General features: G+C 41.0%; 1 protein-coding gene and 1 pseudogene across 1 annotated transcript; both read right to left on the bottom strand.

Annotated features, from left to right (window-relative positions):
- Positions 1–698: 698 nt before the first annotated feature.
- On the bottom strand, positions 699–26,673 carry LOC147304441 (CMP-N-acetylneuraminate-beta-galactosamide-alpha-2,3-sialyltransferase 1-like). The gene is made up of 7 exons (XM_086279647.1): positions 26,535–26,673; positions 10,590–10,858; positions 7,101–7,297; positions 5,929–6,096; positions 3,359–3,404; positions 2,596–2,715; positions 699–1,930 (listed from the first exon to the last, which is right to left on the bottom strand). Exons 2-7 carry the CDS (start codon positions 10,839–10,841, stop codon positions 1,763–1,765), a joined length of 951 nt encoding a protein of 316 aa, XP_086135773.1. The 5' UTR covers positions 10,842–10,858; positions 26,535–26,673; the 3' UTR covers positions 699–1,762.
- Positions 12,410–16,572, bottom strand: LOC147304442 (intron Large complex component GCFC2-like; annotated as a pseudogene).
- Positions 26,674–27,708: the final 1,035 nt, after the last annotated feature.

The raw sequence follows: 27,708 nt of genomic DNA, 5'->3' as shown, positions 1-27,708 counted from the left end.
GAAAAGTGTTGAAACGTGGTCGAGTCCATCATGCATAGTCGACAGTGGTGCCAAAACTCAGGATTGGGGCATGGCGGAAACACGAGTGAGCCAGCCAGAGGAGGCGCTGGCCCAAATAGTAGCCAAGCTTGCGACCATTTGCTACCATAGTTTAAGCATTGCTTTCAATAAATTGCATTCTCAAAAAAGTGTTTTGTCCCTCTCCCATTTCTTCTTGTTGCATGTTGAAGCTCTACTTGGAACCTTGTTAAGATCCAACCATGCAAAATATGATTTATTTATTTATTTATTTTTACCATTTTTCATGTAGTCTTACACTTTTGATCTGGACTGTATCAAAGTACTTCAGCTTCCTACCATCGCCACACCATGTTTTCTGCAGATATTTATACATGCAAAGGTTGGACATAGCCACCACGATATAATCCATTCATTATTATAAATCTGATTGTGAAGTGTTGTAGAACATCTCCAAACCTTCTGTTTGGATGGAAGCATCCAGTATGAGTGTAGAATATATTCAATAACTTTTTTTGCAACAAACATATATACTTCGTTTCTTGATAATGAACAGGTTACAGGAGTTTAATGTGAATGGCATGAATTCATGATTGATACTAAATGGCACTGTACCCATTCATCAAGTCTTCAACATCTAATCAGGTAATGGAGTGAAAAGTGACAAACTGAAAGCAGCATTGCATTTTGTATTCATTTTATTTTGGAGACAAAATGTAGACATGCTACATAGAAGAAATATTCACCAGCAATTTTTTTCAAGTCCAAGTCAAGTCTCAAGAGTCTAATGGATGAAACTGATATTCTATTGACCAATTAGTCTCTCTAACACTTGTAAAATGTTATGAATTATCTTATATGACCTTTGCTTTATTGATGTACAACAGCATTTAAAATGATAAGTGCATACTCACTCAGGGTTGTTGCAATAAACAGAATTTTGGGTCTAATCCTACCTGCCTCACACAGCAATTCATGACAAGGTCTCAAGACTCGAATCCCAAAACTTTGGTTTGGTTTTTGTTTTGGTCAGGTCTAACTTGCGATTGCAAGTCGCCATCTCTGCTACATAGTGCTTAATAATTGTCATAGATTAACACAGAGATTCCCAAAGTGTGGGGCCTAGATGTTAGCTCTTTATACAGTAAAGTTACAGTGGGATACAAATAATATCAGTCTGAACCACAATTTGTTCCCCCAGTTCAAATCACGGACAAACAGTATCCCACAGCTGTTTATGTTCTTGAACCCATTTTGCACAGAGAGGCATTTTTTGAAAAATGTATTGATGGCAATGCTGAATATTGTTACACAGGGAAAAAAAAAACCCAACTACACATGAAATAATTACACCATGACGCCTCTGCCTTTCTAAATGGAGGGACAGTAACTCCATTTAGAAAGGGTGTGTATATGTAAGCGTATAAAAACTCAAAATAGTTAGATTAACAGTAACAGTATTTTGTCTATATCTGCCAATAAAGGTTTGGGAACCACTGGATTAACAGATGATTCTATTAATAGATGATTCTATTAACAGATGTTTATCTCCTGAGGTCTGAGTCTTCATTACTAACAATCCCAAACCGTGCATGTCAGTTTCAGTAATTGTGTTTTTTGCTGTTTGGTTTTGCTGGTCACTGATTTTTTTTTTAGAACTAAATTTATTTATTCTTACGGAGTTATGGTTATCACTGACGATGACTTGAAAATGATGAGGAGACAAATGAAAAACTAAAGGAAATTACCATCCTTTAAAAAAAACTATTTTCTTCCTCATGTGTAATTTAACAAGCATTTTATATTCTTCTTCTCCTGGGTGGCCTCCTGTTTTTAACCGTTTGTTTTTAAGGATTTCAAAGTAATGGTTCCAGTTTCCCTCGCTGTCTGCTCCAAACCCAAAGACATTAACCTAAAGAAACAAAGTTTTTACAGTCATTAAGTCTTTAGTATTGAATTTAAATAAATGTTGCCACAAATTGCACTCCTAGCCCTTTCATGCATGAATTATGAAAACTTCAGTCATGGAAAAAAAAAACTTTCCAGAGTTTTTTTATTCCTCTTTAGGCCTACAAAACCCCCAATGTAATTGAAATTTTGGCCATGAATACGCTGCAATTATAAGTGCAATGTATTAGTTGAGTCTCCTTGACTCCAACATTGGTCCTGTCTTTACTTGGTATTAGATCAGTTTGAAAGTTTGGCATTTGTATACAGTGCTATCTGAGAGTTGCATAAAATTATTTTTGGCTGCCTATTTGACACAAATGGGTAGCTCTGTACGTTTGAATGGGAATAACTTATGTTGGATGCCCTTTCAGACACAACCCCAAACAACAATATGTTTGTCCAGTTGGAATCAAACCAGCAACTTTTCACTTGCCAGTCCAAAGTGTTAAAAACTACACAATCAAAGGTGCACTTAAAGTACTAACCATAAATATACTTTCATAATTTACATTACATGAATATATTAGTTTGTGAAATTGCTTCTTAATCGGTTTTTCTTCAAGTATGTCTACAATGAGTGTCGGTCAGACGCATAATGTAGAAGTAGATTGTGTAAGGTGAACATACCTCATCACACATTAATAAGCTGAGAACCACAGCAAGGAAGCCAGTGGATGGATAAGCAGCCTTCTTTCTCAGCCAGACATCATGAACATATTTCATGAAAGCTGGATGAAGGATCGACACCTGTTATAAATCAGGCAAATCTTTAAATCTGAGTTTTATTAATTGTTCTTTTATGAAGTATATGCACAATATACTAATATACAAAATACTTTAAATAAGCACCACTGTGGCTAAAAGAAGCCACTATTAGTGGCATGGCTTTGTTCAGTGACATGCATGACCTTCCGAGCACATAATTTTCAAGTATGAGCAACTGTGGAAAACAATAACATACCGGATGCAGAACAGAGTAAACAACAAATACTGCAACAAAGTAAAGGCTGAGGGTGGGAAGAGCCATTGTAAGGGGGGGGGGGCATTACTGGAAAATGTGATGAAGCATATCTTGCCTTTGGCTTCACCTACTCCAAAGGCATTGGGAGCACCCGCTGGGCTGTCCAAATCGGCGACAAACAGTATCCAACATTCTTGATTTTTAGTGGGAGCATACATAATTCTTATTTTAAAAAATTACATTTATTCAAAATGACGACGTTGATGTCGGGATTGGTTTGTGAGAGTGTGTGACGCCTCTGTCTTTCTAAATGGGGGACAGTGTCTATGTAAGCATGCATGCCTGAATTAATGGTAGCATAAAGTTATTATTGGACTTCCTGGGCATCAACATTTGCCAGTTTTGTTAAGGTAAACCTAAAATACTCACCAAATCTTTGTTAGTTATCTTGTTAGAGTTTGGAGCACCGTTTTCCCTGTTGAAAAGAAAATATATTGTTGAATTTGTTAAAGAAATTGTTTAACAAACAAATGCTAATAATTACCTAAGACTTAAGAATCACAATAAGATGTTCAGTTGTTCATAAAACAATTTATTTAACTTTCTTCCATGTAAAAAAAAAAGAGTTGCTGCTAGCTATGTGAAAAACCAGAATATATCATAGGAATATATTTTAATATCAAACAGCTCTTGGGGAGTGGGGTGTCTCAAAATTGTGTTTTAATATTTCCTGTTTATTAGCCCACTAGAAAGTGGATATGCAGCTAAAAGTAATAGTATTACTGCTTCAGCTGTAAGTTAAATTACTCCCAATGGTCCCAACGGCAACTAGAGAGCAGATTTAATGGGGAGATGCGGTGCCTGTTTTAGGGAAACATGGTTTGAAGCTAACATTCTGTCAAAGGCTTGACCACACATACAATGGGACAATGCAAGATGTTCAATTCATGACCCTCAGGAAATCAAGGCATTTTTGTATGCAGAAAAAATGAAGTAGATTGTGAGAAAATGAATCAAAGCTGAGCCTGGTAGAAGAGTCGATGAAGAACACGTTTGTGTTTCCACTCTTTTTTTCTTTTCTTTTTTTCTTTTTTTGCCTGTCCCGTTTGGTTCTTTTGCCATCAGAATTATTGTCTAAAGGCAAGGAAAGATGCCCAACGGATTTACTTTACCAAATTGACCATCCCAGCCTTGCCGTAATGGTCTATTTGATTCACCTTTTATTGTTTATTTTATTTATTTTTTTATTTTCACTTGCTAGATACGGGACAGACTTGAATGAGGAAAAGAAAAGGGAGAAAGGAAGAGGGGGGAAAAACAGCGGAGAAGAGGGACGGGGATAAAGGGCAAAAAAACAAAAACCAACTAAATAAGCAGACAAAAAAAATACATATATCAATCACCTGGATCACTTGTTGAGAAAGAAAAAAGAAAACAAGCAGAAGAAAACGAGAGCAATACAATAAACAACATCACGATGATATATGGGAATATAACAGTAAATACTAAATATTAAACATTATTGTGCAGCACATAATATCGACAGCGCACAGTGTGCTTTGAGGTAAGAGCCAAAAAGGGTGTAGTTTGTGTGTGTGAGCACCCGTGTGTACACCTGTGAGCATGGACGCGCTTGTTTTTAAAAGGTTCCTTCATGTAATGATCTGCTAGAGGGTGTGGGTGTTTCCGCTCTTTAAAGCAAGTTTCCCCATGAAACAGTTGTGGGAACACCCCAGGAAAGACACAGAACCACATATAGTTTCTTTTTTGAGGGTTCAGTTACCCATACATTAGGCTGGGATATGAGATATAGGCCTGATATTGATATCTCCTAATAGCTGCAGCATTGCTCATAAACTTGAGTCATCTGTGTTGGAGTAAACAAAGGATTTGTGTAGGAGATTATTTCACTGTGTCCAGTGTGTTTACCACCTTCAAATGCCTTCGCCAGTGTACATTTGTTTTCAAGCCTACAAATTACAGTGGCACTTTGATCTGGATCCACTGACACCGTAAAATCCCCACCAGGGCAATATTGTTGTTTAAAGCACTTAAAAGTCTGATCATCAGCATTAGGTGGATAGATACTACCCCAAATAATCTTTTTCCCCTTTATGTCAGCCAACAAAACAATGACATTTTTTTAACATTTAGTTAAGTTATTTGAAGCATTTAGGATTTATAACATTCTATACATTTTACAGCTAAATGTATGGTGGCCCTGAGAGCCCAAACGGACTGGAACTTAAGGAAACACCAGCAATAAAAACACTGCAAAAGCATACAGAACACAACGGAAATAGGAAAAACAAAACAGAAATAGGAAAAAAGAAATCACAAATGGGAAAAACAAAAACAGAAATAGGAAAAAACATGATTCATATAATACTTATGATGGATTTTTAGGCTAATAGTTAGGGTAACACACTTGCCTTTCATCTTTTCTTTCCTCACAAAACCGATAGATCCTCCACTTCTTTTAAGTATCTCCCAGTGCAATACTTAGCATATTTTGGTTATTGCAAATTGTCTCCCCAGAAACACTTCCCTGGTGCTTTTGGAAATCTGTTTTTTCCTATTTCTTTTTTTGTTTTTTCTATTTCCGTTGTGTTTTGTTTGCTTTTGCAGCGTTTTTCTCATTGCTGGTGTTTTCTTAAGTTGCAGTCCATTTGGCCTGTCGGGGCCACTGTGTAAATGAGTTTAAGGGCCAGGAAAGAAAATTAAAATATGTCATTTGAATGCTAAACAAAATATACACCATTGATCTGAACCCTTTAAGGTTTAACTAAATTTTGAACCTTGTTTAATTTGCTTGTTCAAACAGATGAACCTGGATTGCACCTTTACTTATAGTTAGCTAAGAATGTATTGCAAAGCTATTAAAATCTGAAATTTCATAATGCCATTCCAGTACAGTAGCAGTACAGTTTCTAGCAACATAAGTTTTAAAAGAAATTGAAATATAATTAAAGTGAAGACAGAAGCCATGTTTGGCCTACCCTGGAATTAATGACTTCAGAAGCCACAAAAAGTCAGGTGTTTTGAATGGAAAAAACAAAAGATGAGTTTTGTTGTCCAATCTAGTAGAACTTTCTGGATACATGACACGATGAGTTGTTTTAGTTCCAACATCTCTTTCAAAACCTTTGGTCATCCCACGGTTGACTCTAAATAGTACAGAAGGATATATAAGTTTACATATTTAGCATTTTAGAAACATTGTAATTTACATCACATTATATGCATAACAAAACATAACAAAACTTAGATTTTTTTTGTGACATGAATCTAGGCTTTTCAGGTTTTGTCAGTGAACAGTGCTGTTGAAATTAGCTTTTGTGTTTTCTTTTTGTGTAATGATGGTTATAATGTGTGGGAATTATATCATTTTATATCAGTTTATATCATGTTGATTCTGGTCGCCGGTTGATGGCGTGATATGGCAGCCTCGCTTCTGTCAGTCTGCCCCAGGGCAGCTGTGGCTACAACTGTAGCTTGCTTCCACCAGTGTATGAATGTGAGAGTGAATGAATAGTGGTATTGTAAAGCGCTTTGGGTGCCTTGAAAAGCGCTATATAAATCCAATCCATTATTATTATTATTATTTATTCCATTTATTAAACATACAGTTTCAATCATGTTATTAACACACATTTCATTTGTGCTCATGATAGAGTTAAGCATACAGTCTAATGAAGGTTAAAAATGTCGTTCACCGTTATGTCTGAACTGATATATTGATGAAATGACTTGAATGCTGTGAATGAATGCCTAACATGCTTACATACACATAGACATGAAGTATAATTTCTAGGGTAAAAGTGAAAGACATCTTGCTTTGTCTCTGCTTGGCAACTAGTGATCCAAGGTCTACAGGAAGCATCTGGAGGAGCCGGACAACCATATAGGGAAAAATGCTGTTAAATACGGAAACTTAATGATAACCTATACATGTGATGTTTTGTCTAACGCGAGAAGGGGTGTTTACCCTGACATAATAAAACCATGCTGAAAGTATGTTTTGACGGAAGATCTAGGTTGACAATATCGAGCTGTGTATCTTTCCACACATGTGTTTAATAAAATCATTGTTTTGACGCACTTGGACCAGTAGTGGTTTGTCTCACACCTCAATCACGAATCGGGACAAATGCCATTAAATTATTCTTACCTTATCACAATATCATGTAAATCAATCAGGGGTCCATACTGGGATCCTCTCAAATTTCCAGAATTCCCCACCACTGCACAACTCTTGCAGCGATCAGGGCGAGGTTCTTCAACATCTGCAATGGGTGTTATTGTCTGAAACACACGTTCTAGTGTTTTATTGTAGACAGTGAAGTTTTGTTTTTCCCTCTGTAAGGGCTGAGAAAAAAGAATAAAGTTTGCAACCTCAGATCACATCTCTTGTTCAAAACACATTTCGTCTTTAACATTATCCCTGCTAATGACAAAATATCTGCATTGTCTTGGAGCAACTGTGCGCAATAGTGTAATTCCCTTAGGGATTAATATTGTTCTGATTCAGTTTCAGTTTGATTCAATTTCAGTTATTTGATAGATAGCACTAGCATCTATTTCTAAGTGTCTTCAAGGATCAAACGTATGCACATTTGTGTTATTAATTATTGAGATATGTCTGTGAAGGTTCTCAATCATCCAGGTCATCGTAGTCTAAGGAGCTTGGGGGGGAAAGCGTCTTCGATTTCTTTGAGTTGCTTGAAAACATTTCACTTCTCATCCGAGAAGCTTCTTCATTTCTAGGGTTAAATGGTGGAGAGTCCCAGATTTAAGACTCGTGGGAGTGTCCCCCAAGAGGGACATGGACCCCCTACTGGTCCTCTACCTAATCACATGAGCCAAGGTGTGAAAATGGGTGTAGGTCACAATCAGCCAAGGTTTCGGGTAGCTCATTGTGAAACCTGACCCCACCCTATCATGTGATTTCCTGAGTGGGCATTAAGGTGTCTGGGAAGGGATCTCAAAACTGGATTATAGATGGTAGACAGTTGGTGTCGTGAGCCACCGCCTCTGTTCAAAGATGGTCGCTCATAGTAGACATAGTTTTCCTGTGTGGTTTTCCCGAGTCTCCCTGCATCTCCCCTTTAAATGGCCTGTATTTGTATAGCGCTTTACTAGTCCCTAAGGACCACAAAGCGCTTTACACATCCAGTCATCCACCCATTCACACACACATTCACACACTTTAGGTACCACCTTTAGGTCTGTTGTTATTAGTTGTCTCCAGTTTAGGTTATCCTCAGGTTCTGTTTCATGCCCACTGTATTTCTGTTTATTTCACTTCCCTAATGAAACTCCCTTGCATCTGAAAGCTGTCTGCATCTTGGGTCCCTCATTAAAATCCACATGGCTTTCCCCATGAGCCGTGACAGTACGAACCAGCCACCGTGGACCCCGCTGCATTTAATCCATCCGAGGAGCTCCAGAGGAATGTCATCTACTCCGTAGAGCGGCTAATCAATCTGTTCCTGCAGCACAAGGGGAAAGCTATAGCTAATCGGCTACAGCAATTAGTTCCCGGTCTCCCCTGATTGCTCAGCTCACTTAATCCGCTCGCACAGGATTTTATTCTGAACGAGCTTCACCTTCGCTCCCTGGGCACTACTACTCAACCAGCCACTACCGCTTCGCTGCTCGGCCCGTCGGTCCAGCCTTCAAATGGGAAGTGGTGCTCACGCCGTTGACGCCCCTCACCACAGTCGGACCCCGGGATTTTAGAGCAGCCGGCTTTGGTGAGTAAAAAGGACAATTTTTCTGTTTCAGACTTTGGGACTATTTATTCGGGGGCTGTGTTTTGTGTGAAGGAGGACAATAATAACTGTGGATTTCCTGGTTTCCCTGCAGCTGAGATTACTGAGACTGCCTTTTGGGGGCTACATTAAATTCTAATGACTGTTTTTGCTCTGCTCCCTTCGAGCCTGGAGCTATACTAACTAGCACTGCTAATGTAAAGACTGACAATTCTGAGAACTGTTCATCCCCTGCTCAAGGTGTAGCTCAGTCAACAGCCTTCAGTTCAGGCAGCTGACCTACAGCCTACAGTTCAATCAGCTGCTCAGCTTCCCTCAGCTCAGTCTCTAGTGTCCCCAGTAGCTCAGCCACCCATTCGGGCACCAGTCTTGCCAATTCATTCCATGCAGTGAGAAAATTTCATATTAACCTGTGCTGTTTCTCATGAACTGGCTACGTTTGAGACAGTTACTCTCTCCAGGGCCTCCCCAGAGGCTAGCCCTCTGCCCTTAGCTGATTCTAGATCCCTGGAGGCTAAGAAGCCAATTGAGAACTGCACCTTGTTAGCGCTGCCTTTCGTGGCACTTCGAGGGTCCAAGGGACCCATCCAGCCTTCGTTCATCTCCACTGGAGGGTCCGAGGGGCCACTTAAGCCTTCACCTGTCTTTGCTGGAGGGTCCGAGGGACAGCTCTGCTGGAGGCAGAAGGCTGAGTAAGGGCGCCCTCCGTTTGCGAGGTGCGCCTCCTTTTGCGGCACAGGGAGGACAGGGATGAGTTGAACTGGCCTTGGGATATCAACCTGTCACCCAGAGTAACCTCACACTGTGCGAAAATGGTATTTAAAGGATAATTGATAACAACAACCAGGGCATCCGGGGCCAGATCAGAGCCATCACTGTTCATTATTTTCAATCTTAAACTCAGTTGTGTGTCAATTAAATCCAGGTAATGCAAGCAATTTCCAGGCATGGACTCTTCAGTTATGGCTGAAACATGGAGCATCTCCATGTAACATTTCTTCTCAATTGAAAACTAGGTGAGGGGGGCTGTGAAGAGATCCTTTTAACACGTTTTTACACACAGACACGCACGCGCGCACACACACACACACACACACACACACACACATAGATGCACACATACACACATGCACACACACACGCACGGGTCCCCAAAAACAGTTGTCTAAAAAGGATGTAATTTTTTTGTCAAAAAAGTAAACCTTTTGGCTTTAAAATCCAAACATCCTATTCATCATCCTATTACATCACCATACTTCCACCATACCAATGAAGTATGGTGATTATTTATATGATTATTTATATTGTTTTTTATATAATTTTATGATATTCATAAAAACTATGACTGCTGTAAACCTTTATTACTTCCTTTATTACTTCTTCTGTCATACAGCATTTGACGACAGGTCATAAATCACTGGTTTGATACAAAGTACCTATTATCCCTCCAATTGGATACTTCCAATAAGGTTAAAATCTGGGACTCTCCACCAGTTGCTCTTAGAACTGAAGAAGCTTCTCAGATGAGTGGTGAAACTTCTTTTTTTTCTTTTATCATTTTAAAGATATCTATATAAGTAATTGTATTTTACAATTCTTCAGCCAGTTAGAAATACGGGTTGCAAGGATAAAGAGTTGAGTAAACATAAAATAAAAAAAGATAAGCATAAAACAAGGTTTTTTAAACTTATCTAATCCGTAGCTAAACTACGGAGGAATATTTGTGTTGGTTTTTTTTGGTGGAGGTAGCACACACTTGAATATACTGCTCTTGCTATACCAGTAAACACAGGTGTCATAAAATAAACAAGGGATGGGCAGTTAAAACAACTTTAACATGGCCACAGTGGGACAAAGGTTTATTGTAATATGTTTTCATTATTTACCTTCCACCAGTTGAAATCTTCCTCCGAGGGTTTATGTTTCTGTGACATAAAAGGTTTAGGAGATTCACTAATGATGTAATTAAACCAAGGATCACTGTCTGTTAGACATTTGTGACAGGCACAAAGTCTTGACTCCTGATGACAGAAGGTATATCCAGATAAATTCCATAAAAGGATGGAGACCAAAACAATTGCTGTGATATTCAGTAGTGGGGAAATGTGCACTCTGAATTTTCCCCTTTTGAAATACATCTTGATGGAGTTCCAATCTGTGAACAAATACAATGTGAGTGAATGTGAAAATTAGCACTAAGCCTTTAAGAAAAAAGTAACAGAAATGATAACTCTTTAATTAAAATTATTTATAGTTTGCAACATATTAAGAGCACTGCACTGGAAGGCAGAAAAATCAGATAAACACAGAAGGTTTAATGTCCTCTTGTATTTATGGTATTTGCACAGATAGCATTTACCAGCATAAACCAGCTGCTACATTATGAGCACATCACGTTGAATCAAATACCATGACAGCCAACGGAAAGGAAAACACAGAACTTAAAATACTTTCAGAGTCTGTCGGTTGGTGTATTTGCATGAATTACTTATGCCATTGTTGTATTATCTCTATTGCTGATGAATAACCTAAAATATCATGTCTAATATATATATATATATAACACCCAGCACGCCCCTGCGGGCGGTTTATCCTTCAAGCTCGGGTCCTCTACCAGAGGCCTGGGAGCTTGAGGGTCCTGCGCAGTATCTTAGCTGTTCCTAGGACTGCGCTCTTCTGGACAGAGATCTCCGATGTTATTCCCGGGATCTGCTGGAGCCGCTCGCCTAGCTTGGGAGTCACCGTACCTAGTGCTCCGATTATCACTGGGACCACCGTCACCTTCACCCTCCACATCTTCTCGAGCTCTTCTCTGAGCCCCTGATATTTCTCGAGCTTCTCGTGTTCCTTCTTCCTGGTGTTGCTGTCATTCGGAACCGCTACATCGATCACTGCGGCCGTCTTCTCATGTTTGTCTACCACCACCACGTCCGGTTGGTGGCCACCACCATTTTGTCCGTCTGTATCTGGAAGTCCCGCAGGATCTTAGGGATCTTAGCTCGGTCATTCTCCATCACCCTTGGGGGCATCTCCCATTTTGACCCCAGGATTTCCAGGTTATACTCAGCACACACACACACACACACACACACACACACACACACACACACACACATATATATATATATATATATATATATATATATATATATATATATATATATATGTATATATATGTATATATGTCGCGGGGTCCTCTCCTAAACTTCTCCCGAACAAATGCAGGCGTAGTCAGAAAGCATTCAGTGTGGATAATTTATTCCAGAGCGTTCTCACTCCCGAGGCGTAACATGTCGACGTTTTGTCACGTCCCGCGGCGTTCCTGAGGAACGCGAAAGGAGACCTTCGGCGTTCTTATGGTACGCGGCGGGTTATGGCTGGAATCCAGTGCAATGACGCTCCCGCGGTAATAGACGTTCCAGCCCTGTATTCCAGCCCTAAACCTAACCTTATCCCTAGCCCTGACCATAACCTTATTCCTGACCTTAACCAGGACTTTAATGATGTTAAATAGCGTGTTTCTAAGCGATTTGAAGAAAAAGAGCGAACATGTGTAGGTTCAGTCCAGACGGTTCTCATATTTCCTCTTTTTCCGAGGTCGTCATTTAGGAACGTGGTGGGTAGCCGAAAACGTAATATGGTGACGATTTGTCACCTAGCTTAAAATGTTACGCTTTGGGAGTGAGAACGGGTTGTTTATTCTGCCGGCCTCCCAGGTGCACAAAAGATTATTTACAAAGAAAATAGGAAACTAACTTAAGTCAACACAAAACAAACATCTATATACAAAACACAGTCTGCATGTTACCCTCTCTGTAACATCTCACTGGAAAAGAACCCAGGTAGGCCCTGACCGCCTTCTTTTATACCCCATAGCCCCTCCCACTAGGCGTAATAGTCAAACCAAACAATCTTTCCCCCCTCAGCTTATTTCCCGCTGTATTCCTACAATACATATATGTATATACAGACATTTATGGCCAATTCCAGGCAGCCTACAGTGTTTCACAATAATAAAAAACAAACCAAAAAATAATGCAGTTCACGTGACCTTTCAAGCGCACGCGAACCCACTATTTAAACCCCGGAACACCATACCATCGGCTTGCATAACCCCCGTATAATCGGCGATCACAGCGAGTCTCCGCGACCGGCTTTATTAAAGGTAAGTGGGAAAATATGTTGGCCACCCTCTGCGCTGCTCAAAATATACCTCTCACCCTTTTTCGTTTATCTGCCCGGTCGACGAAAAGACGCGCAGCCACGGTAATTGTAGAAACTAATGGTGGTGGTGCGTGTATGCGCCCAGATCAGCTGTCTGCGGCCCGGGACGGTGTAACTCCGTCACATCAACCCCTTCCACCCGGAGGTTGGCGTTGTGCGGCAACCTGGAGAGATAATCTGCCACTACATTGAGCTTGCCTGGTCTGTGACGGATGATGAATCTGAAAGGCTCCAGTGAAAGGTACCAGCGTGTCAGTCGGCTGTTATGGTCCTTCATGGAATGGATCCAGGTGAGCGCTCGATGATCAGTTTCCAGCTCAAACTCTCTTCCAAGTAAATAATACCTGAGTTTCTCCAGTGCCCACTTAATAGCCAAGGCCTCCTTCTCCACCGTTGAGTAGTTGGTCTCCCGTGGCAGCAGCTTGCGGCTTAGGTATAGGACCGCATGCTCATCTCCAGGGTCCCCTTGGGCCAGCACTGCTCCCAGGCCGCTTTTGGAGGCATCCACCTGGACCAGAAATCTCTTCCTGAAGTCTGGGCTCCTGAGAACTGGGGTCGTACACAGGCAGGTTTTCAGCCCTTTGAAGGCTTGTTCACATTCCGCTGTCCATGTGACAGGATTCCGTTGGTCCTTGCTGGTCAACGCAGTAAGAGGGGCCGCAATAGTTGCAAACTGGGGCACAAATCTTCGGTACCAGCCAACCAGCCCCAGGAAAGACCGGACTTCCTTTTTGGTGCGAGGCCGAGGGCAGTTCTGGATAGCTTCCACTTTATCCAACTGCGGGCGCACCTCACCTCTGCCCACTTGGTAGCCAAGGTAGCGGGTCTCCTGCCGTGCCCACTCACATTTAGAGGGGTTGAGGGTCAACCCTGCCTTATGGATTCTTCCCAGGACTTCGGACAGGTGCTGCAGATGCTCCTCCCAGGTGTTGCTGAAGATCACTACATCATCCAGGTAGGCGGCACTATAGGGGTCACACCCCTGTAGTAATTTGTCCATCAGCCTTTGAAAGGTGGCCGGTGCCCCATGTAGGCCAAATGGCATCACCGTGAACTGGAACAGGCCGGCAGGTGTCCTGAAGGCGGTGTACGGTCGAGAAGACTCCTCCAGTGGCACTTGCCAGTAACCTTTGTACAGATCCAAGGTGGTGATGTACCTGGCCGCTCCGATCTTCTCCAGCAAGTCCTCGATTCGAGGCATGGGGTAGGCATCAGTTCCTTCAATACAGACTCGGGGAGCAGTAAATCCCACTTCCCCATATTGCCTAAGAGTTTTACAGCTGTCCAGAACCGCTGATCTCTGAAGTGACGCTGAGGTGAAGACGCCTCTTCAAGAAACTTTTTGGGGTACAGGGGAACAAAGACATCTTCATCTACACAGCTTCTCAGCCTGCGAACCAGAACCTCTGTGAATGCCTTGACTGGCTTGCTATGCTCTCCTTCAAAGATAGAATAGTCCTCCTTCAGACTGTGGCACACATCAGTCAGACAGACAGACTGTTGGTGGGACATGGGATCCCACACCAGCTCCACATAAGCAGTCATTTTGGGTACGACGGTCCTTTCTATGACGCTGGACAGCGTCTGTCTGTCTGTGTGCTCCAGCTCTTCGTGGCCATGTCCATGACAAAAGGTCTCCACTGCTGTGAACCATGGGAGGTTTTCAAAGTCTCCACTGGTATCTTTTAAAGGGTTCCATGCCAGCAGCTGATGCCTGATGATGGGGTTCAGCAACTTGGGCAGACACAGAGAGATATAAGCATTGTGGTAGGACTCCGAGTAGCATTCCCTCCATTCTTCAAAGCGAGACAGAATCTTTTTAACACTGCAGAAGTCTTCTTGGACATCAGAAAAGTCTGCCTTAGACCTCAACAGTATGTCAGCTATGTTGTTCTGCAGCTGCTCCTGCTCTTCTGCTGAAGGTTATGTGTCTTCAGCCATATCAAAGTCTTCCTCAGTTTTAACACCGACGCTTACCTCACACTGAGTTTCTGATCCATTGGCTGAACTTGCACTCTGCTCTGCTGTGTTATAGCCAAGCTGCTGCAGGTGGTCTGCCTGCTCCTTAATCTTCTCTCGTCTCTGAGCCAACAGCGCCTCCATCTGGTCAGACAGCAGAGTGTGCAACTGCAGCTCCAGAGAGTTGATCTCAACAACCTTCTCCTGCAAACACTCCACCATGTTGTGGGCATAAGTCGTCATGGTCCTGTAAAACTTAAGCTGCTTCTCTGAGGAGCTTTCCTCCAGATTCTCCAACGAGGTTTTAGCACCCTCAACATCGCCCTCCATCCTTCTGAGCTCTGCCTGGCGTGCTCTGTACACCTCCTTCAACGACTCAAGTTTTCCAGCGATCCTTCTCTTGACCGTTGAGACAGTGACAGGAGGAAGCATCTTTGGAACTTTGACTCCTGCAGATTTCTTCTTCTGTCTTCCTCTATCTCGCCTGCTTATGCTACTGCTGCTATAGCTGCTGGAGTCACTGCTAGATGGGCTCTGCTCCCCTGGTCGTCTTTTGACTCCCTTCCCAATTTGTGTCTCTTCCCAGAGTTCCTGCTCCTCCCCATCAGTCCCTGACCGACTGCCATCACTTTCTCCAAGTTTCTCAGTAATTCTTTCCCTGATGCTCCTCATCCGTGGGGCAAACTCGATTCTCCTCTCGTGATCATCCAGCTCATTATCATCATCATCGACTCTGTCATCTTCATCTTCCCTGCTGTAGTGATCTAGTGTGCTGCCAGCTGAACTCTGGCCATCTCTACTGAGGGGAATGAATTCTTTCTGGGTTCGATTGGCACGACGCCGTCTCTTGGCTGCCTCGATCTCTCTAGCATTGGGGATATTTACGGGCGTATAGAAGAACTGCTAGAGTCTGAGGCTGAGCTGGCTGAAGGAGATCCCACTCCACGTTCATCGCTATCACTGTCATCATTGCTCCCATTATCCTTGTATTCATCATCATCATCTTCGTCGTCATCTTCCACAGAATATCGTGACGTCTGACTGCTATAATCTTGCCTGGGTGAAGCAGATGATGAGACAGCACCACCAGCCCCTGTGCTGACGATGGTCTTGGCAGGCGCCTCCTTCTTCCTAATTTGGAACAGAACTGCTTTCTCAGATGACTTCTTCAATTTAAACGTAGACTCCTCAGCTTCCTTATCATCGGAGAAACTCAAAACAGAGGTTTCTTTCTTTTTGGTCCCCTCCTGGTCTTTCTTTCTCTCTTCTCTTTCTTCTGTCGTATGCTGCTCTGGTCTTTGGAAAAGAGAGTTTATTACAGAGAAATGGCTCTTTCCAAAATAAAAGCTATACTATACGTTTTTTCTGGGCTATATTCTCAGCAGCATATTAAACATATCAGGTCCCCATAAGGAGAATCATGTACTAACGGCTGTCTAAATGACTCGGCTAAAGTTTGTAGCATGCGTGCTTGTTGTTTTTGTGTGCTTCCACTTGTCTTTGCACTAGGATAATGTTGGAGTAAATGTGCAGTCATATTCATTGTGTTCCCACTAGTGCTGTCAGCGTTAATCTCGTTGAAATGACGTTAACACCACAACACGGCAAATCTCCGTTAACGAGCTACCGTGGATCGCCCCGTGCATGGGGCTGGACGGCCAACACGTTGCATGGCACATCTAACATACTGTTTTACTTTAGTCCATGACGCGCTTACCTCCAGGGTCATACGTCACATGAAAACCAAAATAATTCCAAACGCCACATCTGAATGAGGGTGGGGTGGTTCAATTTGCCATGTTGCAAGGAGAGCTTAACTTCTGTCTTGCTAGCTTGCCCTGCGCTCACTGAATCTGCGATCGACTACTCCGCCTAGGCTGCACTGTCGAGTGCAGATCCACTGAGCGCTCAACACAGACAGCATCGTCAGAAGGAAAGTCGATAAAATAAATTGCTAATTTTGTATTGTTCGATACATATGCGTAGCGAACCGAAAGCACTGTATCGAACGGTTCAGTATCGATACGAGTATCATTGCACCCCTAATATATATATATATATGTATACATATTTAAATATACACACACAAACACACACATATAGTGAGAGAAAAATACATTTGGGAAACTTAATGACTGGAGGTTCAGTACAGATTAGTGTGAGATGAGACAGAGTGTAAATTATAATGTGTCTTACCAGCAAAAAGATGAAATTACAAAAGCAGGAATATGAGTCAAGAAGAACCAGTATGATACATCTATCAAGCTATCTATGTAGCTATCAACAAAAGAGGAACTTTTCAAAAGGAGAGGGAGGGAGGGGTTATGGACTATGTGCAAACAAGAGCCCCCGAGAGCAGCCATTTGGCTTTTTTACCTTTTATTGGGGTTGTGTCTGACTTGTGAATTGCCACACAACTGTTGCACACAATTTAAATGTTTTATGTAAACCCACAAAACATACACACACAAATATACATACATACATACGTATAAATATATAATCTATTAGCCTGTTACTCAGCAGTAATTAGCTGAAATTTGTGTCCACGCTTTGCACCATAACAGTTTATGAATACTTCTTACTAGAGGATCTTTCTCATTAGCTGAAAATAATTCCACCCTCATATATGGTCATATCTCTAAAAAACTCTAACTAAAAAAAACCATATAGAACATTGTGGGTTAAAAATATGCAACAAAACACTGAAAATTCAATGAGGCTAAAAGAACGCATATGACCAAGTCAAAAAGTAAGAGAAGTTATATAAATAAAGCTACCACTTTCTGCCAAAACAGCTAAAAGTAAGTAGAGAATGTTATAAACGAACCATAGTCTTTAATCTAGAGCATAACAGATAAATATTCAATTACACTACTCGTAAAAAAGAAAAGAAAGACAAAGTTAGTACAAAAATAGAGATCCTTTGTCGCACCTCAGCCGCTGTCTTAAGTTGAAGTTTTCGAGATGAAAATATTTGTAGTATTACGTAATACTTTTGCATAAAGTACACATTATGATATTTGCTGTTGGCTGATGCTGATCACTAGTGTGATAACTGTGTGAGTTATCTCAGGCTTGCAGAATATACATGACATTTAATGTTAATTTTATAGATATCCAAGGAGCATTTTATTGATATTTGTATATATATTTGACCATTTCAGCCCTTTGGTACTCCTTCCATTATAGCAGTTAGAGTAAATCATTTAAAGTGCCATTGAATTGGCCTTGGATGTGTACATTCCCTCTAAAGAAATTTCAGATTTTTAATTTTAAACTTGAAAGAGTTTATACATTTTGCAATAGGGTATTATTTTTGTCAATTCTATCTTGTTTGCTTGTTGAGTCACTGGATATAAGCTGCTTAGGTGAGGTCTTTATTTTTACAATCATCATCAATCTAATGGCAGCAGCTGTGCTTTGAGGAAAAGAATGTTGACAGAGAAGGTGTGGACGCAACATGTCAGCACATGAACTGTCAGTGGTACAGATAAAAGGTGTGGTATCAGTTTAGTGGTAAAAAGTTATATATTTTTACATCACTTTGTGACCAGATGGACTGAAAACCAAGCTAAAAAACTACATGTATTGAGTTTCATTTGAATCTACTGTAAAAAAAAAAAAAAAGAAAAGAAAAAAAAACTGTATAGATTTAACATTGTCTATGAATGAGTGTTTAATGTTACATTTTAGAGCATGTCCAGTGGTGTCTTCTGCCAGTAGAGAAAGTAATGCCACTAGGTTGGTTGGTTGGTTGCTGGTTATAGACATTCATTTATGTAAGCTTATTAGTGACATAGCTGATAACTCAGCGGAAAACAAAGAAATAAAAATAAAAAGCAGTTTATGGTGGTTAATTCGGTACTGACCCTGGCTGCAGCAATGGGTTTTATGTGACAAACCCAATGAGATGGTGTACTATTTCACACTAGGTGGTTCTTCACTGTTAGCTAGCTAAAGTGAAAAAGAAAAATCCATCTGGAGGTCGCCAGTTCACTAATTCATTACAAAGACTTCTCGGAGGTCAGCTGCGTGGAAGACGGCAGCGACGTGGGCAGAACAAATCCAGAGGCCGGCCAGGCGGAAGGCCGCGGCAGCGACACCTTTCAGGAGGCTGTTCAGGAGTTGTCCATGACGGCGATGAAGTCCCACCAGCGGCCTGGAAGGTGGCCGGTGATGTTGAGGTGCTGACCGTGGAAAAGGCAGCAGCATGGCAACCGCAGGGCCAGGCGAGGCTGAAGCTGCAGGCGAGGATGATACTGCAGGCGATGGCATGGAAGCCACAGGTGGTGGCACTGCGGGCGACGGCGTGGAAGCCACAGGTGACGGTGATGGCCAGACAGGCTCCTTGGACCCCCAACCGGAAGCAGGAGGCTGGAGCAGATCTTCGGACCCTCCAGCGAAGGCTGAAGCAGCTCCTCGGACCCTCCAGCGAAGACTTAAGGCTGGAGCAGTTCCTCGGACACCCAAGCGAGAAGAGTCACAGAACCAGCAGACACCTGGGCCTCTGGCACACATGAGAGAGACAGCAGCTGCGCAGAGCACTGACCCTGCTCAGGCAGCGACAGCCAGGTGCAGTCCTCAGCTGGTTTGAATCAAGTCCTGCTTTCACCTCCTGAGTCACACGATGTTTACCAGAACTTTCTTGAAACTGACTGAAAGTTCATTGTCCATTGCCTGCTTAAACTGTTCTTGCCCTTGACTTTGATACTGAACTACAAAGTTGCTTTATTTCTATTGGCCCCTGTGTGCTGATTCAGTACATTCCTGGAGCAAACAACCCAGAAAGGTCTCGTCTTTATCTTAACAGTCTCCTGCAGCATTGGTATCCAGTCTTAGGTTGTTGCTATGTGAGAGACTAGAGACTTTCTGACCACAATTCCTAACCCTGCAGTAGAAGCCTTAGAAATAGCAGTGTTAGACTCCATGAGGCAAATGTACAGGGAGTGCAGAATTATTAGGCAAGTTGTATTTTTGAGGAATAATTTTATTATTGAAACTCATTAATATCAAAGCTGAATGTTTTTGGAAGTAGTTTTTAGTTTGTTTTTAGTTTTAGTTATTTTAGGGGGATATCTGTGTGTGCAGGTGACTATTACTGTGCATAATTATTAGGCAACTTAACAAAAAACAAATATATACCCATTTCAATTATTTATTTTCACCAGTGAAACCAATATAACATCTCCACATTCACAAATATACATTTCTGACATTCAAAAACAAAACAAAAACAAATCAGCGACCAATATAGCCACCTTTCTTTGCAAGGACACTCAAAAGCCTGCCATCCATGGATTCTGTCAGTGTTTTGATCTGTTCACCATCAACATTGCGTGCAGCAGCAACCACAGCCTCCCAGACACTGTTCAGAGAGGTGTACTGTTTTCCCTCCTTGTAAATCTCACATTTGATGATGGACCACAGGTTCTCAATGGGGTTCAGATCAGGTGAACAAGGAGGCCATGTCATTAGTTTTTCTTCTTTTATACCCTTTCTTGCCAGCCACGCTGTGGAGTACTTGGACGCGTGTGATGGAGCATTGTCCTGCATGAAAATCATGTTTTTCTTGAAGGATGCAGACTTCTTCCTGTACCACTGCTTGAAGAAGGTGTCTTCCAGAAACTGGCAGTAGGACTGGGAGTTGAGCTTGACTCCATCCTCAACCTGAAAAGGCCCCACAAGCTCATCTTTGATGATACCAGCCCAAACCAGTACTCCACCTCCACCTTGCTGGCGTCTGAGTCGGACTGGAGCTCTCTGCCCTTTACCAATCCAGCCACGGGCCCATCCATCTGGCCCATCAAGACTCACTCTCATTTCATCAGTCCATAAAACCTTAGAAAAATCAGTCTTCAAATATTTCTTGGCCCAGTCTTGACGTTTCAGCTTGTGTGTCTTGTTCAGTGGTGGTCGTCTTTCAGCCTTTCTTACCTTGGCCATGTCTCTGAGTATTGCACACCTTGTGCTTTTGGGCACTCCAGTGATGTTGCAGCTCTGAAATATGGCCAAACTGGTGGCAAGTGGCATCTTGACAGCTGCACGCTTGACTTTTCTCAGTTCATGGGCAGTTATTTTGTGCCTTGGTTTTTCCACACGCTTCTTGCGACCCTGTTGACTATTTTGAATGAAACGCTTGATTGTTCGATGATCACGCTTCAGAAGCTTTGCAATTTTGAGACTGCTGCATCCCTCTGCAAGATATCTCACTATTTTTGACGTTTCTGTGCCTGTCAAGTCCTTCTTTTGACCCATTTTGCCAAAAGAAAGGACGTTGCCTAATAATTATGCACATCTGATATAGGGTGTTGATGTCATTAGACCACACCCCTTCTCATTACAGAGTTGCACATCACCTAATATGCTTAATTGGCAGTAGGCTTTCGAGCCTATACAGCTTGGAGTAAGACAACATGCATGAAGAGGATGATGTGGACAAAATACTCATTTGCCTAATAATTCTGTACTCCCTGTATGATGTGGCATAGATTCTGATGATGCTGCAAATGCCCTCATTGGAGCAAAAGACTCTACGGCTGATCTATTGCACTAATTTATATGTGTGTCTTGTGTGTTTTTGTTCTCATCCAGCAGTCCTCATCCCTCATCACTTGTCTTTATGGATGTCTCTGTGTCATGGTCCTGGGTCGTGCGACCCAGTGTTTTGTGTTTTAGCCTATTTTGATGTTTATTCTTTGTTTAGGGTCACTAAGGCAGTCCAGCCATTTGTACATATTACCCGTGTATTAAGTCTCCCTTGCCCTTCGTGTGTTTATGTCTGCGTGTCTTATATTGTCAAGTCCATGCTGTCGGTTATGTCATCTCCCCTGTACTACGTCTCCCCGGTTCATGTGTCTTGTCTAATCTCCATGTTTCCTGTTTTACTTTGAAAGTCTGTATTCACGGTCAGTGTATTCAGTTTCACTCCTTCTGTCCTGTCGTTAAGTTCATGTGTGTCAGCTGTGTTCCCATGTGTGGCCACTTCCCCTGGTCATCCCTCATGTGTATTTAGTCTCTGTGTTTCATACAGTCTGTCTCGCGCCGTCTGTGTTACCACCTCCTGTGTTCTGTACCTCCAGCCATAGTCTTTCCTTAGTTTTGTCCAGTTTAGGTTTTCTGTTGAGTACTACACGTATGCTGCCCTCATTCTGTTTTTGTTCTTTTCATCAGCCATAATAAAAGGCTCGTTTTGTTGGAATCCACTCCTGCATCCTCGTTTGTGTTCGCACCTGGGTCCACCACACACCTTTCCGCACGGTCTGCCTCCGCAGACCGTGACACTCTGTGCCTTGAGTCTGTGACATTGTGTTATTTTTTTCCCTTACATGCTTTATAAATGGAATGTATTATTTAATTTGGGCCACCTCCTCTAGCTTCTCTAATTGGCATGTTAGTTCTCTCTTGTAAAATTCACATTTTTACGTTTCAAGGAATTTTAGGGTATTATTTGTGCTATTTCCACTATGTTACTTGTTAAGCCATTAGATATAAATCGCTTAGATAAGTCAATGTTTTTCAAATCACCAGCTGTTGAGGCATCAGCTTAGTTGAAAGGAATATTGACAGAGAAGGTGTGGATGCATTTTAAAGTTGCCAACGCATTAACTGTCCAAGCTACAGAGGAAAGGACTCGTAATAATGTGTTAAATTAGTTCTAGATTTGTACTTTATTTTGTGACCAGTATGACTCATGGCTAATGTTAGGTTGAAATTATTAAATGTTGCCATTATTGTACTTAAATTTGTAAGCCTTGCCTTAAACTGTATGCTCAGAGACATTCTTTTATTTCTATTGTCCTCCCTAGCTTGTTGAATGGTGAAGGGGGCTATTGGATGAAACCACATTGTTGTTAATATTGGGGTCGATATTTAATTGTTGTGACGTATGTTTGAAGTTGGTGGGATATGTGTGTTTGTTACGTCAGCCAAGAAAAAGAGTTTAGGTTAGGATATTTGGTTAAGGGATGGATTTATCCCTGTATTGATTAGCAGAGTTGGAGTCAGGCATCAGATAATAAACTGGCGGTTAGAGTCCACAGTGATGCTTTTAAAATGATTTAAATTACTTAGGACGGGAAGGACGATTCCTAGGAGCGTCGTTGCTCAGCGTGTGGCAGTGACTGGTGATCGTGGACGCATGGTCATCCCTGGCGGCATTCAGTTAGCCCGGTTGGTAACCGCAGAACTTCGGGCACCCGTTAAAAACCAAGTGGTCATTGACCACTTCCTTACCGCGCTTTTTGACCGACAAGGGCGGGGCCTCGGGCGTGACCATTTCAATGTGGCTGACAGGTGAGCCTTAAGTAAAGCTTTAAGGTGTAAGTTTATATGCCGATAAATGGGACTTCCTTTCGAGCTGCGGGAAGCGCTTATAAATTAAAATAGGGCTTAGAAGTCAGACCGCTGTCTCGGACAAATGACAGCTGTAATTGACCAGCAAGGTGGACGAACCTGGGCTTAGAGGCTTTTAAAATAGTCGAAAAGTTAGGTGTGCCGGTACTAAGGTTTTGAAGATGAAGTGAAGATGTGATATGGTAATGGAAATAATTTATATTGGCAGTCAGTGTTATATATAAATGTGTGAATGTATAAGTGAAGTGTAAAATTGTTATTTGGATGAATGATTAAAGATGCACATTGTTTTGAGGTTTGAGAATCTGTGATTCAACCAAGTGACCAAGGTTTTTTCCTTTAAAACAGGAGCAAAGTAAGGAAAGCACATATATTTTGGTTAAGTCTGATAAAGTAAAATTAAAATGTACCGTTACATTAAGAGGAGCAAAATGAAATCAAAATATGCTGTACGAAGAACATGACTGATAACTGTTCTGTCTTAAGTTTTGTTATAACACAGGTATTACAAATGGGAAATGTGGGTTTTAAAAAAAATGAAGTTAGTGTTAACACACAGGTGTTGTTTCTAGGCAGCTCTGAATGGAGCCAGGGGTTTAAAAGACTTAACATGATGATTAAACTGATTTTATTCCTAAACACAGGTTTGGAAGCCCGGAGCAAATTTACCCGAGGGGAGAATTGCTGAGGGTTTTAGAGAAATAATTTGACTAAGCTTTTTCTATTAATTTTATAAGAGGTGGTGAAGTATTTTCAGTATTTTCTGTTTCAGTAGCTGGTCTTTAGTGACACACGAAGTGTGTCAAGAAGGGGTGATTTTGGGTTTAATTTGAAATAAGGGGCTTTGTGATCATGTTATGATTTTCTGGGTGTTTGATAATTTAGCTCTAATAAAACTTACTCATAAGTAATTGCTTCTATGCTTAAACTTAATTGATTGAAAATGCTTGTTTTGTTTTCTCTTTGATTTTTTTTAGTAGAATAAGTAAACGGTCAATGTAAAAACAAAATGCTTCTAGACACAGATAACATGAAGGTTCACTTGTAGGTCAGAGTTAAGACACATTTCGCTTGGAAACTTTTGCACTTGCATACCAACAGTTTTTTTAATGCACGCTTACAGACACAGACATGACGTAGATTAGTTTCTGGGGTAGAGGTGAAAAACAGTTTGCTTTGTCTTTGTTTAAAGTAGTAAGTTGAGTACAGGACGTACTTGAGATGATCAGATAAGAGAAGAAGAGAGGTTTTTTTTGTTTTTGGAGTGTCAAGGGTTGTTAATAGTGTAGCTTACCCAAATGAATAAAATTGCAGATTATATATGTATAAATGATAGACCCAAGAACATGATAGGTTGAACCAAGTATGAAGAATTAAGAGAACAATTGATGAACATAATAGGTTATGGAGGCATAGCAGAGAGAGGCGTTTTCCTTTTCTGTCCATTACAGGAGAAGGAGCAGGTTGGCGAGAATCCTGGAAGCACCGGACCGAACGGGACCACAAAAGAAGCACAGAGCACGAATGTTCAAGGAAATTTGTTGTTTAGGAAATTAAAGGCTTGTTAAGGCTAAATGTGGCCATAAAAATAATGAAGAGCAATATGGGCCCTTTAGGGGATAAAGTTAATTATAGATGATTGGATTGGAGCAGTGAGGGAAGGCAGAAGTGGGGTTAAATTGTGACTCTGGGGTCAAAAGGGGATGGTAGGAAGAGAAGCAATGATAGCTCACAGCCCAGCGTAAACGCGAGGTGCTGTATAAGGGCTTGATTTATTTGTTTGATTTATTTGTTGTGGATACAAGTAATTATGCTATAGTAATAAGGGAACATTGAAAGTGTACAACTCGTTGAGGGGACGGAGGACCTAAAGGGTTGGGCAATTGAAAGGTTTCATTTTTGATATGATTTCTTTTGTTATATTTTAGCTATTATTCTCACATGGAAGTAAACTTAATGGGAATAATTAGGGTTTACGTCGGCTTTTAAAAAAGACGAAAAGGGGAAACTGTTGGGGTTTGAATATATAATCTGAATGCGTATTTGCTGATTATGTTGTTTTAGATACGAGAGGCCTAACTCTGAGTACAGTCTGTGCCAAAAGGGACTGACAGGAAATTAAATGCTTTTGCAGGCAGAAAGTGAAACTAAGCAGAGTGTTTGATCGAAACTTAAAGTGTATGTGACGTCGAGAAGTACATAAATAACCTGGCTTCCTGTTTTCTGCTTGAGACTGGCTGATTTGAGCAGGCGTTTCTGTGTGTGCTCACTGCTCAGTCGCCATTTTTAAAGTAAAAGACCACTATGAGCTGTGTCTTTTTTGGCTGTAAAGAATACAAAAGAACTGGGATTTAATAACACTCACTCACGTGCACTCACACATACACACAGGTACGCGCATACAGTCACTCACGTGCACTCACATAGACATATGGGTACGTGCTCATACAAGCACTCCATGGGGGTTTTATGATGGGGTCGCTTCTATAAAGCTGACTGTAACAAACAAAGGAGTGGAAGATTTGCAGAGGGACACCGGCCTTGCATGTCTCCACTTCTAGAAGATGCATGCTTAAATGAAGATGAATAAAGATGAATAAAGGTTTTGTGAAAATGACTACTGAGTTCTGGTGCCATCTCTGGATGCCCGAGGAATAAAAAGAACCAGGGTAAAACTGATTTCGTAACATTTGCTTTCTTCACAGGAATAACATCTGAACTAGAGGGCCTGCTGAGGTGCAGACCCAACAGCTAGTTACAAAGTTTTTCAGTTTAAGACTATTTTTCATGCATAATAATAGCTATTAACTACTGACTAAAGCGTACAATATGCATATTTCAGTGTGTGAGTGATTCAGCGGTTTAGTAGACAGTCAACAGTGACTCCAGAAACATAAGTCTCATAAATATAAAGAGGACTCTAAATAAGTGACCGTACCCTATTATTAAAATTAAAAGTTGTAATTATTTGTTTCGTGGGGTCCTCTCCTGAAAAAATGCAGGCATCGTCAGGAAACGTTCAGTGTGTGTACTTTATTTTGCTGGCCTCCCAGATGTATTATTTACAAAGAAAATAAACAACTAACTTATTCATCACTAAACAAAAATCTATGTACAGAACGCAAGAGAATGCTAAACAATCAATCAGAAAGACACAATTCAGCCACACTATAATGCTAACATGTTTTTTAAATGTATATATTTAACAACATCTGAATAAGGTTTTTTTAAGAGGTTTTATAAAGCTTGTCATGAGTAATTAATAGTGTTAAATGTAATATATTTTCTCTTACCTTCAAAAGTAAAGGAAGTAGCAAGTAGGCAGAGAGTCTGTGAACGATAGAGCAAGTTGAATTGGTGAGCTACTATTCAAATGCCCTGATGGTGTTAGTGAGGTTTATTTTTGGTTCTAGGAAAGCTGAATTGTTTGGCTTGTTGTCAGAATTGAGAAAAGAGGAAAAACCTGTCTGTTAACTGTGCAACAGCCAGTGTAGTATTACCTGGGAGGGTTTATTTATGATCTGTTTAACCCATGAAAACCATACATGGAAGGAAATCATGTATCCATGTCAGATTATTTTTGATATGAGCTTATGAATGTAGTACCATAAATAATGATAAGAAGAAGAAGAAGAATATCACATTGTCATGTCCTTAATAGCACATAATATCCTTTTTTGCATTTTCCTGTGGAAAAACAACAATCTCATGCTTACGAATCTCATGAAAATAACACAGAATAGACATTATGAATAAATACAGTCACAATGGTCAAATGTGACTACCTGCTCTTTCACACACACACAGGTGTACAAACAGGTACTCACAGAAACACACTATCTTGGTTGGCTGCTGCCTTTAAGCATCTCATGCGTTGTTGGCTTTGTGTGCCACTCAATAAGATTCAATATTTATTATTTACTGCTACCTATGCTTATGTTGGTTGTTGCTGTAGTTTCCCTTCTGTGCTGTTTTCCTGTTTTGCAAAGCAAATAGAGAAGCAGATTTTCAGTGTCTTTTCTCTCTATCCCTCTTTTCCTCGATTTTTCTTTCCCTCTCCTTCTGTTAACTCTCTTCCCAACTTCTCTTTAGTCATATTGTTTCTCTTTTCTGTCCTCGAGTTCTGTCCTTTCTGATTGTAATAACTTCAAATAAAAATAAATTATAAAGAGCAAATAAACTATGACAATCAAGTGGACCAATATAGCAAAAGGTCCACTTGAAATAATATAAAACTAAAGTAAAACAAAATAAATGAAGACAAAATAAACAGCTGTAGAAAAAAGCAAATAAAACATTAATGCCTTGACAAACTGCTAAAATACACCACATGCAAATACAAACCAGTTCTACACAAGTCTGCACCAGTTCCAGTAAAGACAAGCTTATGCTTGCCACAGTAAAGTAACAGTGCAAATCCTATTCAAAGCAAAACAAGCAAGCAGAGCATGGCTATTAAAGGTTTCA

The sequence above is a fragment of the Aulonocara sp. 'chitande type north' Nkhata Bay genome, linkage group LG22 (assembly GCF_057382095.1).
Source record: "Aulonocara sp. 'chitande type north' Nkhata Bay isolate Kocher_YH1m ecotype deep benthic linkage group LG22, A_spYH_male_GT1.1, whole genome shotgun sequence".
Classification (NCBI taxonomy): Eukaryota; Metazoa; Chordata; class Actinopteri; order Cichliformes; family Cichlidae; genus Aulonocara; species Aulonocara sp. 'chitande type north' Nkhata Bay.
The sequence above is the reverse complement of the archived record's forward strand: the minus strand, read 5'-3'. Positions and strand labels throughout refer to the sequence as shown.